The sequence below is a fragment of the Numenius arquata genome, chromosome 16, assembly GCF_964106895.1.
Source record: "Numenius arquata chromosome 16, bNumArq3.hap1.1, whole genome shotgun sequence".
Taxonomy (NCBI): Eukaryota; Metazoa; Chordata; class Aves; order Charadriiformes; family Scolopacidae; genus Numenius; species Numenius arquata.
The window spans coordinates 6986879-7001248 of NC_133591.1; the positions used below are offsets into that span (position 1 = coordinate 6986879).

Below are 14370 nucleotides of genomic sequence, written 5' to 3' on the forward strand. Positions count from 1 at the left end.
AAACGGGCCACCCAGTGGCTGCTGCAGAGAGCTGGGATAGTGTCACAAAGCTTTTGAGTCAGGACAGGATACTGGTGACAAACAGCAATTTAAGGCTCAGGGAGCGGCTGCTCACCCCAGTATCCACTGGCCTTTGCTCCGTTAGCAGCAACAGCTAGGTCACCATTAAGGAGATCACCTTAAAATCAGCCCTTAGAGGTGCTATTACTATAATAACACCACTGCTCTAACCATCTCTTTTAATTAATCCCTGGGAAAGAAGGTGTTTAACCAGATAGATTTCCGCTTGGCTTCTGTCCTGCTGCTGTTCTGGTATGATGAGTTGCTTTGTGCTCTGTGACAAAGAATTACTTGGAGGTTAAAGGTGATGCTGAGTTCATTTCCCGAACGGGCAAAGCTATACCCCACCCCCTCAGCCTCGTTTCTCAATTAATCTCCTCATAAATCCTCATTGTATTTCTGAAATGGAGATGATTAGCAGGGTTGTAGGCAGGATATTGGGATAGTCTGGCATGTTTTAAGTCACAGCATGCATGCATGCGAGTACTAAAATGTGCATGCGTTACGTCTGTTGCTGTTCCAGATTCCTCCATGGAGGAGGAGGAGAAGAGAGTGAAGAAAGATAAGTGTCTGTCTTTGCTCTTATATTAAATTTTCATATAAATAATAACCCTTTTTTTCAGGAAGCAATTAGAAAAAAATCTTTGGGGCTGGGGCACTGCTAGTGTAGCATGTAGTAATTTTTCTGACTCTTATGGAGCTTTATTCATTTATACCCATGGTGAAGCTTTTCTAAGGGTGAAATTCTGCAACATTAAAGCTATGTAAGTCAGTACTTCCATGGTCTTCTTCTCCACAAATTAGATATTTTACACCAGATTTGCATAGGTTCCTGGAGATCCCAGTAGCAGAGCTTGAGGCACTTAGTTACCACTCAGAAAAGTTGACAGACTAGCGGCTAATCTTGGAAGCATTTGCTACCTTGTCTTGCCAAGTTCCATACATTAATGGTAAGACTCTTAACATCGTATTACCTTCTTAGGTTGTCTTGCTTTGATGCTTTCACCTGATACACGTGCAGTGTAATGCCACTGTCTCCTGCTTTGCGTGCCACATGCAGCTGGTTGGATTTGTCTGTCATCTACTGTGTTATGTCTCCCCAGGATGCAAACCAGCACAATTGCCATGTGGTGGGGCACTACCTTAGGCAGTCATCAAAATCTTTTCCATGTGACAAACGTAACAAGGGCTTGTACAACAAGTACTGGGTAGGACCACGGAAATAGTTTTTGCAATAACGTTTTTCTTTCTCTGAAAAGTAAAACTCCCTCAAGACCATAAGATAGGAAGCTGAAGTTTTATTGATGGCAGTTGTTTAAAACTACCACTAATGCAAGTCAAATACCCCTTCAGTTAGTTACCAGTGGTGTTGTGTAAATGTTCTCATTATGATGAAAGGTCTAAGGAGAGTGCTATTTGAAGAAATGAAACTGCTATCCAGGAGGGGTTTTGCTGTGTCAACAGTATCTAGGGGTTGCTGATGCATAGTCTGGGGCACAGAAACCTCTCAGCCATGTAAACAAAGCCTCAGAGAATCCATGTGGCAGTTGGTACTTTTTTGGCCCTGAAGGTAACTCAGGTTGCCTTTAAAACGGGGCGTTTGTGTTAGTGAATAACAAATAGTGCTAAAAGCTTATTTCTGTGTTTCCAGTGACGTGGGGCTTCATGGTGTATCTTAGAATTGTTTTCAAGATCATGTATTTTTCTCAGATGTGACGCCCAAATCTGCAATTCTTTTCACAGGTCAGGAATTCCTGTTGCTGCAAAGTGTTCCTATTGGCATGCATGGGATTATTGGCTGCTTGCAGGAGCAGGTTTAAATTGGCCAGCCTCTAAAAAAATCATGCTGCTTCAGAAATGTTTGTTATCAGTCTATGCGTAAAGAAGGTTTGGAAATGGAAGGATTGGATTTGTGGATAACGACATCAAATGAATCTAAAGGTGTCTGACTTCTATGCTTAGTTTTGATAGAAACTCCTGGAAAACTCAATTTAGTTACACTACCTCAGTTCCTTATCTAGATAGTGGGAAAAATTCTTCCATCTGTTGTGTATTTAACTGCTGAAGTGGGATGGTAGATCTGGAAGGGTTTTATTTCATGGCAGAGTCCAGGACCCCGAGAATACAGGCCCTGAAATGTGAGATACCAGTTATGAATGTGTCAAGATGTATGCTAAAGTACATTATTAACCCTAGGGAAAGTCTGGTTTGGATCTGATGGTAAGAAATCCTTTTTTCTTTTTCAGCCTTGGAATTATTTGCTGTCAGGTTATACCCAGCTCTTTGAGTAATATCTTTTATACTTGTGTAATGCAGATCACAATGGAGACTGAATCTCAGTGGGCCTTTTGACACGTAATACAAAGTCCTGTTGTTTGTCGTTGGTTGGCTTTATTTTTATTTAACCTCTCAAAATGAACCTATTTACAAGAGAAATTATTCTCCCTTTTTCCTACTGAGTGGTAATGGGAAAAGCATTGTCATTCATTTATTGAGTCCTCTGTGTCATCTTCCTACACCTGTGTAGCCGAAAGCTCCATCCTGCACAGATCTGAGCACTACTTATACTGAGATTTGTACCCTTGGTTCTTGTTGATTTTTGTGGCAGTGGGGAGCGCTGAGCAAATTGCACCATTCGGGCTCTAGGACCCTAATCTCTTTACACAAGGAGCCTGTGTAAAACAATTTAATGTCTAAACAGAGGAGTGAGTGCCTATCAGCATCTAACAAATGCTTAAACAGCAGAGGAAAGCACAGTGCTATTAAAAACCAGAGAAAGACACACGACAAGGAATTGATACATTGCCAAGGCCAGAACTATTTGTTTCAGGTTTGTAACTTACATCTTGCAAGTTCCCATATTTATGACACTTCATTAATTAAAAAAAAAAAAGAGAGAGAGGAAAAAAAAGAGTGTAACTGTGATATTCATGTAACTGATCGCTGTGACATTCTGGCCAAGGTTTAAAATTTTATGGGGGTTTTTGTGAGCCATCTTGTGGGGCTAAATGTGAGACATCCTTTGTCTTTCCCATAATTGTACTCCCTTGAAAATTAGACTTCTTCAGCAGAGTGTCTTCATTGGGAGACAAACAGTCCAGATCTCTGAAAAGTTACTGATTAAGTTAGAAAATCCTGACTGTATAGTCTAGTTGTTCCCCGCTTTGTGACTTCCACTGGGTTATTTTTGCTCACTTCAAAGGAAAAAAAAATAGTAATTTAAAAAGACATTGGTTTACCTAGTTTTTTGTCTAATGAACTCAATGTGGCTTTTAATTACAAGTCAATCAAACTTAGTGATAGCTTCTCTCATTTCATCACTAGAGAAACTGGGTTGCAGAGGTATCCTATGGCTACCATATGTTTTCGGTGGATCTGGGAATGAACTCTGGTGTCCTAAATCCTTCTCCTCTTCTCTACAGCTATCAGACAAAATCAGCTTAAGTGTTATTTGCTTTGGACTTTTAGTGCTGACACAATGAGTGAATGCAGAATCCGTGGAGTTTACCACAATGAGGCAAACAGCATTGGAACGAAAGGCCATCATATGACATTTTACCTACTCTATGTTGGTCACAGGACACTGACATTTGCAGCTTCTGGCAAGGCGAAAAAAGTCTGAGTACTTGAATGGTGTTTATATAGAAGTTTTCCAAACCTTATCTCTTAACAAAAGCTTTCATTAGTGAAATTAGAGTTCCAGATATTTACCTTTGACTCTAAACAGTAAACTAGCTTAAATGTGTCAGATGGCTTCAGCAGGACAGACAATCGGTAATGTCAGCTCTGGGAGTGGGAGTGATTTCTGAAACTTTCACTGACCTTTGCATATACACTGTTGTTTTACAGACTTTTAAGGTCATCAACCAGTCTGAGAAAACAGTTTATAGATTTCAGTCCTGAATGTCAGACAGTCTTTGAGTAACACGTCTCAGTTATATGAACTGAGGGTGATAGAGAAGACAGGTTTGCAATGAAAGGATATTTTGGAATTTCTGCAGTCAAAGGGTGAGATATATAGAACTGCAACCATTAAAAATCGGAGCTTGTAGGCTGTCATTTGAAGATTGGAAATGTGTTTCTAAATGTTCCGTTTTCTGAAGGTTTTCCTTGTGTTTCCAAATTAGACTTTAAAGATTCTCTTTTCTGTTTGTGAAAAGCCTGTACATCACAAAACCGCGATTTGTCATTTACACACGCGTGCCTGTTTTGTCAGTAATCTTGAGCAAAATGGAACAACCTGACAGATGTTGGATAATGCTTTATAATGCAGAGGTCTAATCCTTGTTATTAATAGATAAATACAAGGAATTTTACATGTAGTTAATGACATGACACTAGATGGTCTGCGTATCTTTCCAAACATTCAAATCGTCAGTTTAAGTTGGGGTAAGTTCTTGGCCTCTGCGCCCTTCTCCCTGGCAATAAACTCTCTCATCTAATCACACACTGTATGAAACTTTTTTTTTTAATCCACTTTGAATTCCCATCATTTAGTTTGTGACCATCCCTTTGTTTCTGTATTTTAAAGAAGTGCAGATGTTCCTAGTGTAACTTTGTTCATTGTTTTAGGTACTTTTATCATTCTCCTGACAGTTCTGAAATGCCTATGTTCTACCTCTGCTGGAGAAGAACCGGGGAAGTGTTCACTTCTGTACTAAATCCACAAATGTCAGTGGAGATTTAGTGAGGATTTTAGCTGCAATAAGATACAAAGTATAATTTCATTAAGGATATACTCTCAGTATGTGGGACAAGCCTATTTAATAGAATATTATTGCAAATTTTCATTAACAATATACTGAATGAAATAACCTGTCCCACTGAAATGAAAAAGGAAATTTGTTCAAAATAACTGATTATAGTGTCTCCTGATAATCTTTATGTGGATGTGGTTTAATGGAACTCTGATCTTGACTAAATAAGGTTCCATCTGCATCTGTGCCTAAAATATATCTAGTTGATTGCCAAGGGTGTGTGCTCCCAAATTTAGTGAATAGGAATATACCATCCCAGGTCAATCAATAAAACACTGCAGTTATAAACTTATCCTTGGACTTCAAGTCTTAGTTTAATGAAACGTGGATTCTAAAAAGAACTGAGAAAATAATGTAGTTAGCAAGCATTTATTTGATAAAATTGCCCTCATTGGATGCTCACAGAGTATTTGACAATAGGCTGCAATTTCCCCAAAAATTTTGCTATGGGCATTTCTTTGACATATTTGTTTCCACAGTTTATTTTTAACTTCACAAATTGGTCTCAAGCATTCACCGTAAGCATTTGACACTTGACATTGCGTATGTGCAATTAGTCAGAGTCTCTCTGTTATCCCCCTGGATGAGAAAGCATACCTGATGGACAAGCATGAGAAATAGAAGACATGGCTTCTGCAATTACCCTGTCATGTAGGTTTTCCAATTATTTTATTTTTTTTAAATAGTCATAGAACTATAGATTTTAGGCCAGAAAGGAGTATGAGGCTCCAGTTATCCCTGTAGTTAAACAGTAACTTGTGCTGCGTGAAAAGCACCTTTCAGAAAGGAATCCAGTTTTCATGTGAAGACACGGACAAGCCATTGCTCCCTTCCATAGTTTGTTGCAATAGGAAGAGGGAATGCAAGAGGGAATTTGGAGGGGATGAGAGTACACCGAAGGTTGTTCTGAAGTCTAAATTAATACTCAGACACTTATTTCTTGCAGTATTTGCTGAGCTCTAGCTCTAAGCAAAATACTCGCTACAAAGATTTTGTGTGCTCTGAAGTCACTAGATGTGGTGTCAGTATAGAAAATTAAGGGAAAATGAACTAGAAAACATAGCTGTTGACATTATGTGGTAAAGGAAACATCTGTGCTGATTTAAGTGCATCTTTTCTACTTTTATTCTTTTCCTACTCTTTCCTCCAATATGGGATTTGCTGTGTAAGACCAGGACAGGTTTTTAGTTGAAGGTGGAGTCATAGAACAGAATTCAAGGGTGGAGACTTTTATGAGAGGATGGTTTGTATAATGCACAATGTACAATTAACCTCTCTGGGTGTAGAGGCAGGGAAGAAGAGTCTACGTAAAGAAGAGAGATAATATTTACAGGGTTTGCAGAATTTTAAGTGGTGGTGGTGCTGTAAATTACTATTAGGTTTTTTCTTAGAACTCTAGTGGCATGGAAATTGGGCAAAAAAAAAAACCAAACCCAATATTGGTACAGCATTCAATGATAGCTATGTTTAGGAATGGAGGAACAAGGTGGTGGGTAAAGCTGTTAGAAAAACAAAGGAGAAGATCCTACCTTACAGAATTCTTGGTGGAACCTTCAGCTGTACTGATGAGCGAGGGTAATAGGAGAAGACAAGAGGGATAGAAATTTGTCTACCACTTTTCATATTGTTTGTTTCCTGGAAGGAGTAATTATAAATGTGCCTTTGTGAGGGCCGTACAAGGTGCAGAGAAAGCTTCTCATGTTACTCCTTTGCATAGGCAGATGTCTTCTGCATCTCACTGGCTTTCCCTGGCTAGGAGCCTTCTGGCTGAGAGGACAGGCAGATGGTTTCCTTGAAGGCTCAGTGGCTCATCAAACATCAGTCAGTGAAGATACATGGCCATTGGCCAGTAATCTCCCACCCACTATCTAAACCCTTAATTCCCAGTCCAAAAGAGAGTTGTTTCAAACCAACCCCATAAAAGAATGGCTTAAAAATATTAAGCTTTTATGACTGTTCCAGTGAGTCCAGCACCCAAGGCTCCAGCTCCATATGAAAATCCCCACCAAAGAAAATTCCTCTTTCACTGGAATACGAGAAATAATAATAGAGATCAGAATTCACCATTTCATATCCAGCTCCAAAAATGAACTTGGTAGGTTAAAGGAATTTGAGCTGGACTGTCACACTGGAGCCAGTGATGTGCTTAACAGATGGCTGTTTGGGTTCAGATGAAGTGCTGCAGAAGTATATGATGCCAGAAGGAGGATTAAAAAGTCACCAGGCTGTTACGAAGGAGGAGTAATTACTTGTAAGCCTTAACTTTTGTTCTTGGCTAATACTAGCTTTGTTTGATGGTTCCTAATCTTTTCCATGCTGGACTTCATCTCCTGACAAGTTGTAACTCTTGTTTGATAATATAGAAGGGTAAAGCACTTACTGCCTACTGGTAAGTCAGGCCTGCTGTAATCAGAGTTAGCCTTCAGGACAGAAACCGTGTTTCTGCATTTCCTTTCTCACCCTTGCCTGTATCCTTGGGTTCCATTTCAGTTTGTAAAAGCCCTCATGAAATGGGAGTTTCACTTAATTTGAACCCAATTGGAAGGTCAACAAGCAGCTTTCTTTAAGGATCAGGACTCTTAGATAAAGCATCCAGGGTTTTCTCAGGATATTTACACCCTTTAGCTAAACTGTTTGAGGAAGTTCCAGTTCCATGATCTGAGTAAGTTATATTCGTATAAACATGCTGATAGTGCTCCTATCACAGAGACCCAGTTCCTTTTTACTGATGCACTTGTGCCCACATAAATAGCTGAACTGGCAGTAAAATATTGCTCCCACAACTGGTACTGTCATAGGGATAAAACGCTTAAATTTACACCTTGCTTTAACATGAACCTCTGGAAATGTGTTGCAGTGATTGAGCAGAAAAAAGTTTAAAATGGAGAAAACTGTTCCACAGCACCTGAAAGCACTGATAGACATGGCTTTTTTTTTTTCCTAACAGGCATTTTCTTTATTTTTCAGGTAGACAACATAATCTTATGCTTAATCATTATTTAAAATAATAACTTGTGATATGAAACTCAGGAAAACCTTGGCATCTTGTTTAAATAGATTCTCTGATAAATTAAAGGACTTTGTGGCTGAGCTGATCAAGCATACAAAAATGTTCTCTGGAAACATTGGTAATTAATTATACCAGGACATGAAGGTTATTGGGTAGAGATGAAGAGTATAGAACAAATCCCTTAAATGATGGCCTGCAGTTGCTGATACACATGGTTGAAATTCTAAAATAAAACGGACAATTTTAACTACAGTTTTATCAGTAAAAGGCTTAAAGTGCTTTAATAAATTGTATAGCCATCACTATAGAAATATAGCACTCCATTATGTACAGTACGAAAGTGGGTGGAAATCTTTAGACTACAACAAAAAAGCAAAGCTTTTTCTTCTTTTTGCTGTCAGTCTGACCACATAGGTTTTGCTGTTTGTCTTCAGCTTATTAAAGTGGAAGTTGCATGGCTGTTTTTCTTAGTATTGCGCCAGGTCCTACATACCTCGTCCACGTGAGTAATCCAGGATGAATGGACTGCCTGCAAAAATGACACCACTGTCTGTCTGAGGATAATGTGCTACAACAAAAGTCCTCGGAACTGCAGAAAAACAGCTGTTAAGTTTCAAACATAGATCTTGATCAACAGCCCTCTGAAATCAGAGGACTTCACTTTTCTCTGCAGCCTGCTGAGTTTATTTCTGTTTTCTTGCAGATCTAGCAAAGCCAAAGGTATTCCCTCAGTAGCAATAGTGCCAAATCCAGAATATCTCCAATCATGGAAACACTTCAGCAAAATGTACCTATGTGCTTAAGTCAATTAATGCTTACATTCAAGGAAGTGCTTATGTGCTTTCTTTAATTAGAGCTTGCTGCCCTCTAATATTACAAGGCTCTTGGTCTGAGACAAGAGGATGCCTAATAAAAAAATTCTAATGATTCATTAAGTCAAATTCAGTAGGCAAACTGACCAGTAAGAAGCTGACTTCTTGTGTAGCAAACCAAGTGTTTGTAAAAGAATGGTGATATCTGTCATGTAAATGTCAGTGATTGCTCTTTGCAGGGCTGCAGGAAGCTGACCAAATCTCAGCAGGCTCATCCAGGGCAGGTGAAGGGATTTAGAGAGGAAAGTGAGACCAAATCGCTCCTGTTTCAGTAAACCAGGTTCCTTTTCTGCTCTAGGACCAGAAGAAATATGTAGGCTTTGCTGTTTTCTTGAAAGGTCTGTAGTCTAAAGTGGATCTTCTTTGGATTCCTTATTTGAGTGTTAAAGCACTTTGGGATGTAACCCTAACAGACTGGTATTTTGATTCAGCTAAGGGGAAATCAATCAGCTCAGGAGGTGGCATTCGTAGATTCCTTTCTAGCAGAATTAAAATATATACCAAGCATTGGAGACTTGCAGGATTGTAACAGTGGGCTAAACTGATGTTATATTTGAAATATGAGTCTAGTTGACAGAGAAGGTGTTGTGCTGGTGATTCAGTACGTGCTGGTGTTTTCATTGACCGGCCTCGTGTCTTTTTCTTTTTCTCTTTTCGTCTTCTAATTTTTTCATTTTCATTTTTGTCCAGTCATGGCAGTTTGCTCATTTATGAGAACTAATTCTACCATCCAGTGGTGGTGCATGAATTAAACATGAGTGAACACATCTTAATTCCTTATATCAAATTTACGGCTGCCGTCCTTTGAAAGCTCTGATTTCCCTCTCCTCCATGTTTTGTTTCTTTCCTTTTTTTCTTAATTGCCTAACACCTGCCTTCCTAAGCTGTTCACTTTCCCAGCCCTGAGTAGCACTATGTGCCCACTCAACAGGGTTGTAGTGAAGTTGTCTGTCAGCAGTAGTTATTTGGTGTAATGACAGATATTGATTATTTATTACTTGAAAACATTTAATTAAATTTGACTGCATAATTAACATGCTAGCAGCCAGCCATGCTAAAAGGGCAGTGAATCTATTATCTGCAAAAATCCTCAGGCTGCAGACCTTTGTGAGAAAGCTGGTAAAGGAGTCTGTCTCTGTGTAGGGGGTTTTAGAGATTTTTAGGTGTTCCTGAGTTTCAGATGAATCTGGGTATTATATATTGCCCTTACCTTACACAGAACCTTAAATCCTGACTGGTGGGATTCCCAAAAGACACTGGAACTGACAGAAGTCTGAGGGCAAGGTCTGTTTTTAAATACTAAAGACAGTCTAGCACTAGATGCATCGTCATTCATTTACCTTCTGAGCCTATAGTTAATCTCTTCAGTATGACTTAGGAAGAGAGGTTGTGAGTAGCGTTATGTAATCTACATCTATTTTAACTGACCTCTATTGTTATGTATCCTAATTAGGTAATCATTTTTGTCTTTCAACAATATATGTTGTTAAACTTTTATAAAAGGAAAGTGATGTTTAAGTCAAAAGGAATCTGATACTCAACTGAAACTTAGAATTGGCCAGTATGCACTAATTTCTCTGTGTGTGCATCTTGTATATTAGCACTTGTTGAAATATTTCTAGCATGTGATGCGCGTCTGTCTTTAAATAACTTAGAAATAACTTGGAAAGCTGAGGTACTGTCGATACTAAATTATAAAGATGTAGACCATAGTGCTAGAAATCGTAATACGAGAGCAAGGTTTCTTGATGGAGGAAGAGAGTGAAATGGGGTGCGTGTGTCTTAGAAAAGCAATTTCTGTCTTTGGCTGTAGAACAGAAACTATCTTTGATCTCCTGGCCAGTGTTCCTGCAGGGGCAGTGATTAGCAGCCCTTCGGGGGCTGTGGTTCAGTGGACCATACCAAAGTACTGAATACCTTATGCATGCTGTAACTGAACAGAAAGATTGGAAAGACAGGAGAGAAGTTTCTAAGTGGATGGGAAGTTTAGAAGGGGATGGTATGACCAGGGAAAGAGTGCAGAGGGTGATTAGATAATGTGGTTTAAAAGGCACCCTGTTTACTTATGGAATTGCTTTTGGAAGGCTTCAACTTTCAGTTGTGAAATTTTTGAAGTTTTGTTAGGGAGGTGAGACATTGCATAGGAGTGACAAGTAACCTATTTCTTATCCAGGTGATAGTCAAAGTATTCAATGAGTACTTTATATGTTTGCCCTGCATTAGCAAAGTGTTGCTGCAGTTCAGTTGAGCCATGTAAAATGGCTACTGGAACAAGCATTGCTTCTGCTCTGTGAACCTTCTTCTTCCTACTCCCTCAGGGAGTATGAATAATTGATTGTGCTGCATACGGCCCTTTGTACATCACCTGTGTATATATGTGTGTGTGTGTGTGACAGTGTTTATCATAGATAAATGCAAGGTGGCATTAAAGCCTGCATTTTCTTTTCTTTTGTGAATGTAATGCAAAAAAAAATTAACTACATGTAAACGTGTAGCCACACTTAAGTATTTTTTGCATGAAATAATGCTTGTCCCCAACTTACCGCATAGCTCCACTAAAGTTATAGTAAATGTCCCTTTGAATCCGTAAGCAGATTTGATCTAACTCGCATCACCTTTTCTTTTATTAGTGACAGAGTGTCGAGGGGTCTTGGACAATAATCAGAGGTTTTCTTCATTACCAACGTACCTACCTGTGAGCTATCGGATCTTCAGTGCTGAGACATCTTTCTTTCTCAAAGAAGCCAACCAGGACTTTATGAGAAATTCCAGTTTGCAGTCCAGGGTGGAGTCGTTCTTCCCATATAAAGCCAAGAGACCACCAATATTAAATGCCAGCTATGGACCTTTTTCTGTTGAGCAAGTTGTGCCCCAGGACCTAATGTTAACTTCCAACTTTTTTGGATCTGCCAACAAGTTTGCTTACAACTGGAAGCTTAAGGCCTACATAATGAGCGACAAAATTTACCTGAGCAAGCCCAAAGTCCAGGTCCTGTTCTACATCGTGGGCAGGGACTGGGATGACTATAGCACCACGGAACGGCTGCCCTGCCTGCGGGTGTTTGCCTTCCGAGAGACACGGGAAGTCAGAGGCAGCTGCAGGCTAAAAGGGGATCTGGGGTTGTGTGTGGCAGAGCTGGAGCTCCTGCCAAGCTGGTTTAACCCCCCGACTGTTGTCACGGGCCGTAAGAAGCCACCAGATCAGTTTGAAGGGAGCCATGTTGAGCTTTACTATACTATCCAACCAGGAGACGAGAAGGGAGAGTGTACCGCTGAGGATATAAGGAAGGGAAATGCTATCCGGCCAGGAAAAGATGGCATGGATGAAACCGTGTCCCACTTACAGAGGATTGGATCTGTCAGCCTCTATCGAGGCCAGGAGACTTCTCAGCTAACGGAGCTACGGCTGGATAGTAATATTGTTGTCTGGTTGCCCTCAAAGCCTGTCAAACAAGGAGAGGTTGTGAATGTTTATGTGACAATTGCCAACAATTCTACGGTGGATCAGTTCATACTCAGGTACGGTAGGCTGTTTCTGCATGTTTCTAATGTGATAGCACACAAAGATGTTGGGGACATGGGGTAAATCTCAACTAATTTGAAGTTAATCCACACTGAAGGTTGCTCCTAGTCACTGAAATACATTCCTTTCCTCCTTGAATGCTCTGAAGAGGATTGAAAGCCTCCATCACTAGGAGGCTTTTAACATGCATGCCATGCTGTTCATCACATGCCCACATCATGCAACAATGTACAATATAAGAAAATTCACTGCTTTAGTGGGGCCATTTCTGTGCAATGACAGACACTAAGGCACCAGAAAAGTTCTCTGTTTTACAGGGCTTTTAAAATCAGTTTTTTATTGCACATGCATGGAGTTAAAACGCAGTGAAACTTCAATTACCTGCTTTTCTTTAAGTGTTCTGGCAGTGCTTTGCCTCTCCCACACGGAGTGGTTTTGTTATGAGAGCTCTTTAGGGAGGGGTTTAACACTATCTACTTGCAGTTAAGTAGGGTTTGTCTTTGCCAACACATATACCCTTTAAAATAAGGCCTAATGTGTTTGATAATGTTGATTGTAAGGGAATGTTAGAAGTGAGTGCCGTTATTTTGGACAGGAGTGGCAAATACAAGACCTGGGAAGACAAGAAATGCCTTACTGGGTCAGATCGCTTTCCTTTTATTTTCTTCTTTAGCGGTTTCCCTACCGATCAGATGAAAATCCTTTGAGGGTAACAAAGACTGGGAAACTTGTTAATCACTCAAATATTTCATGTATCTTTTTTTTTTTTTCCTGGTTACCAGGCTTTAAATTCAAGGGAAATTTCCACGGTGATAAGCAACAATTGCTCTTTAAAGCCTCAGGGAATCAGTTTCCCAAAAGATTCTGCACATGAAAGTATTTATTTCTAAGGCTTATATGAATTAGATTAATACATAGTTGACAACTACCGAGGAGAATAGCCTTTAGAACAGGAAGTGTCGCTTGGCAGATAAAAGGCTTTTATTTTAAAAAAGAGGGATTTTAGTCATCCCAGAACCGTTCTGATGTTTGCAGCTTTGGTTAAGTTGGTGAGATAATCTCTCAGACACCTGTTTACTGAGTGAAACCTCAGTTATAGAAGTCTTTTCTGATGGTGTTGCTTATCTCTTATTGAAAAATCCTTTTTCGTAAAATAGTGGAAACAGAATACTTCTCACATAATGAGCCTAGCTGTGGTGAAAGAAGAAATCCAAAGGCAATGAACTGGGTGTTTGCTGGGTGGATGGGAGAGGGGATCACCCTTTGAAGCTCTGTTTCACAGCCTTTATTTTCCTGAAAAGTGAGTTGAAGATAAACAAGCTTGTTGAAATCTGATTATGTATTTCTTTGCTCAGAAATTATTCTGACCGCCTAGGCAAGGATATCATTTGCATGCTGAGAGGTGCAATAGATAGAAATGGTAATGTGGGATGCCAGTAGTTGCATGTGTGACTTGCGGTTATGGACAAAATGGATTTGCTTTGGTTTTGAGAACAGGTGACTGATTTATTTGAAGTGAATAATCTGACATTCATTGGTATGTTGGTTGTTCTGTGTTATCATAAATGCAGAGCTCAGACCATGTTCTCTTTCTGAAACACCCTTTTGATGAAAAGAGGAGTTGCATTTTTTGCTTAAAATTACTTTGAACCAGATACAAGAACACAAGAGGCTGAAGAAACCAGGATTTTAAAATGGCTTTTGCTTCCTTGTGGCCATTGTCCGGAGACGTAGGTAGCATAGGCTGACTCACATTCTAAAAATCAACACTGTTCAGTGTGCTTCCTCCTCTCCACTACCGAAGGCAAGAAAAGCAATGGGAGATATTCCAAAACAGTCTTGGTTTTGAGAAGTATCTTGTATCTACCAACAGTGCTGATCTGTGCAGTTATTAAGGCATCAGATGGAAGCTTTGCTTTACAGGAGGGTCATTCCATGTAAAAGAAAAGGAAGTTGTTTTAACTGTTTTCCTGACACTGCAGTAGGAAGGGACAGCTGATACCCACTGGTGAAATTTGTGTGGGACTATGTCCTGAGGCATGAACTGTGTGGCCTGTTCTGTCAGCCTCGAAGGTTTCTTCTGTGGTTTTAGTGGTGGAGTACTGGTGAGAGAGGCTGGCAAAGCCAAGTTAAGCTTCCTGGTTCTGT

General features: G+C 39.8%; 1 protein-coding gene across 2 annotated transcripts in view; it reads left to right on the forward strand.

The window, feature by feature from the left end:
- Window positions 1–14370, forward strand: part of TMEM132C (transmembrane protein 132C) — a 213961-nt gene that overhangs the window by 50398 nt on the left and 149193 nt on the right. Inside the window, exon 2 of one of the 2 annotated variants that reach the window (XM_074159483.1) lies at window positions 11330–12218. In XM_074159483.1, coding sequence (XP_074015584.1) covers window positions 11330–12218 — 889 coding nt within the window. Of the gene's footprint in view, window positions 1–11328; window positions 12219–14370 lie in introns of both variants that reach the window. The other variant, XM_074159482.1, reaches the window with a different exon arrangement.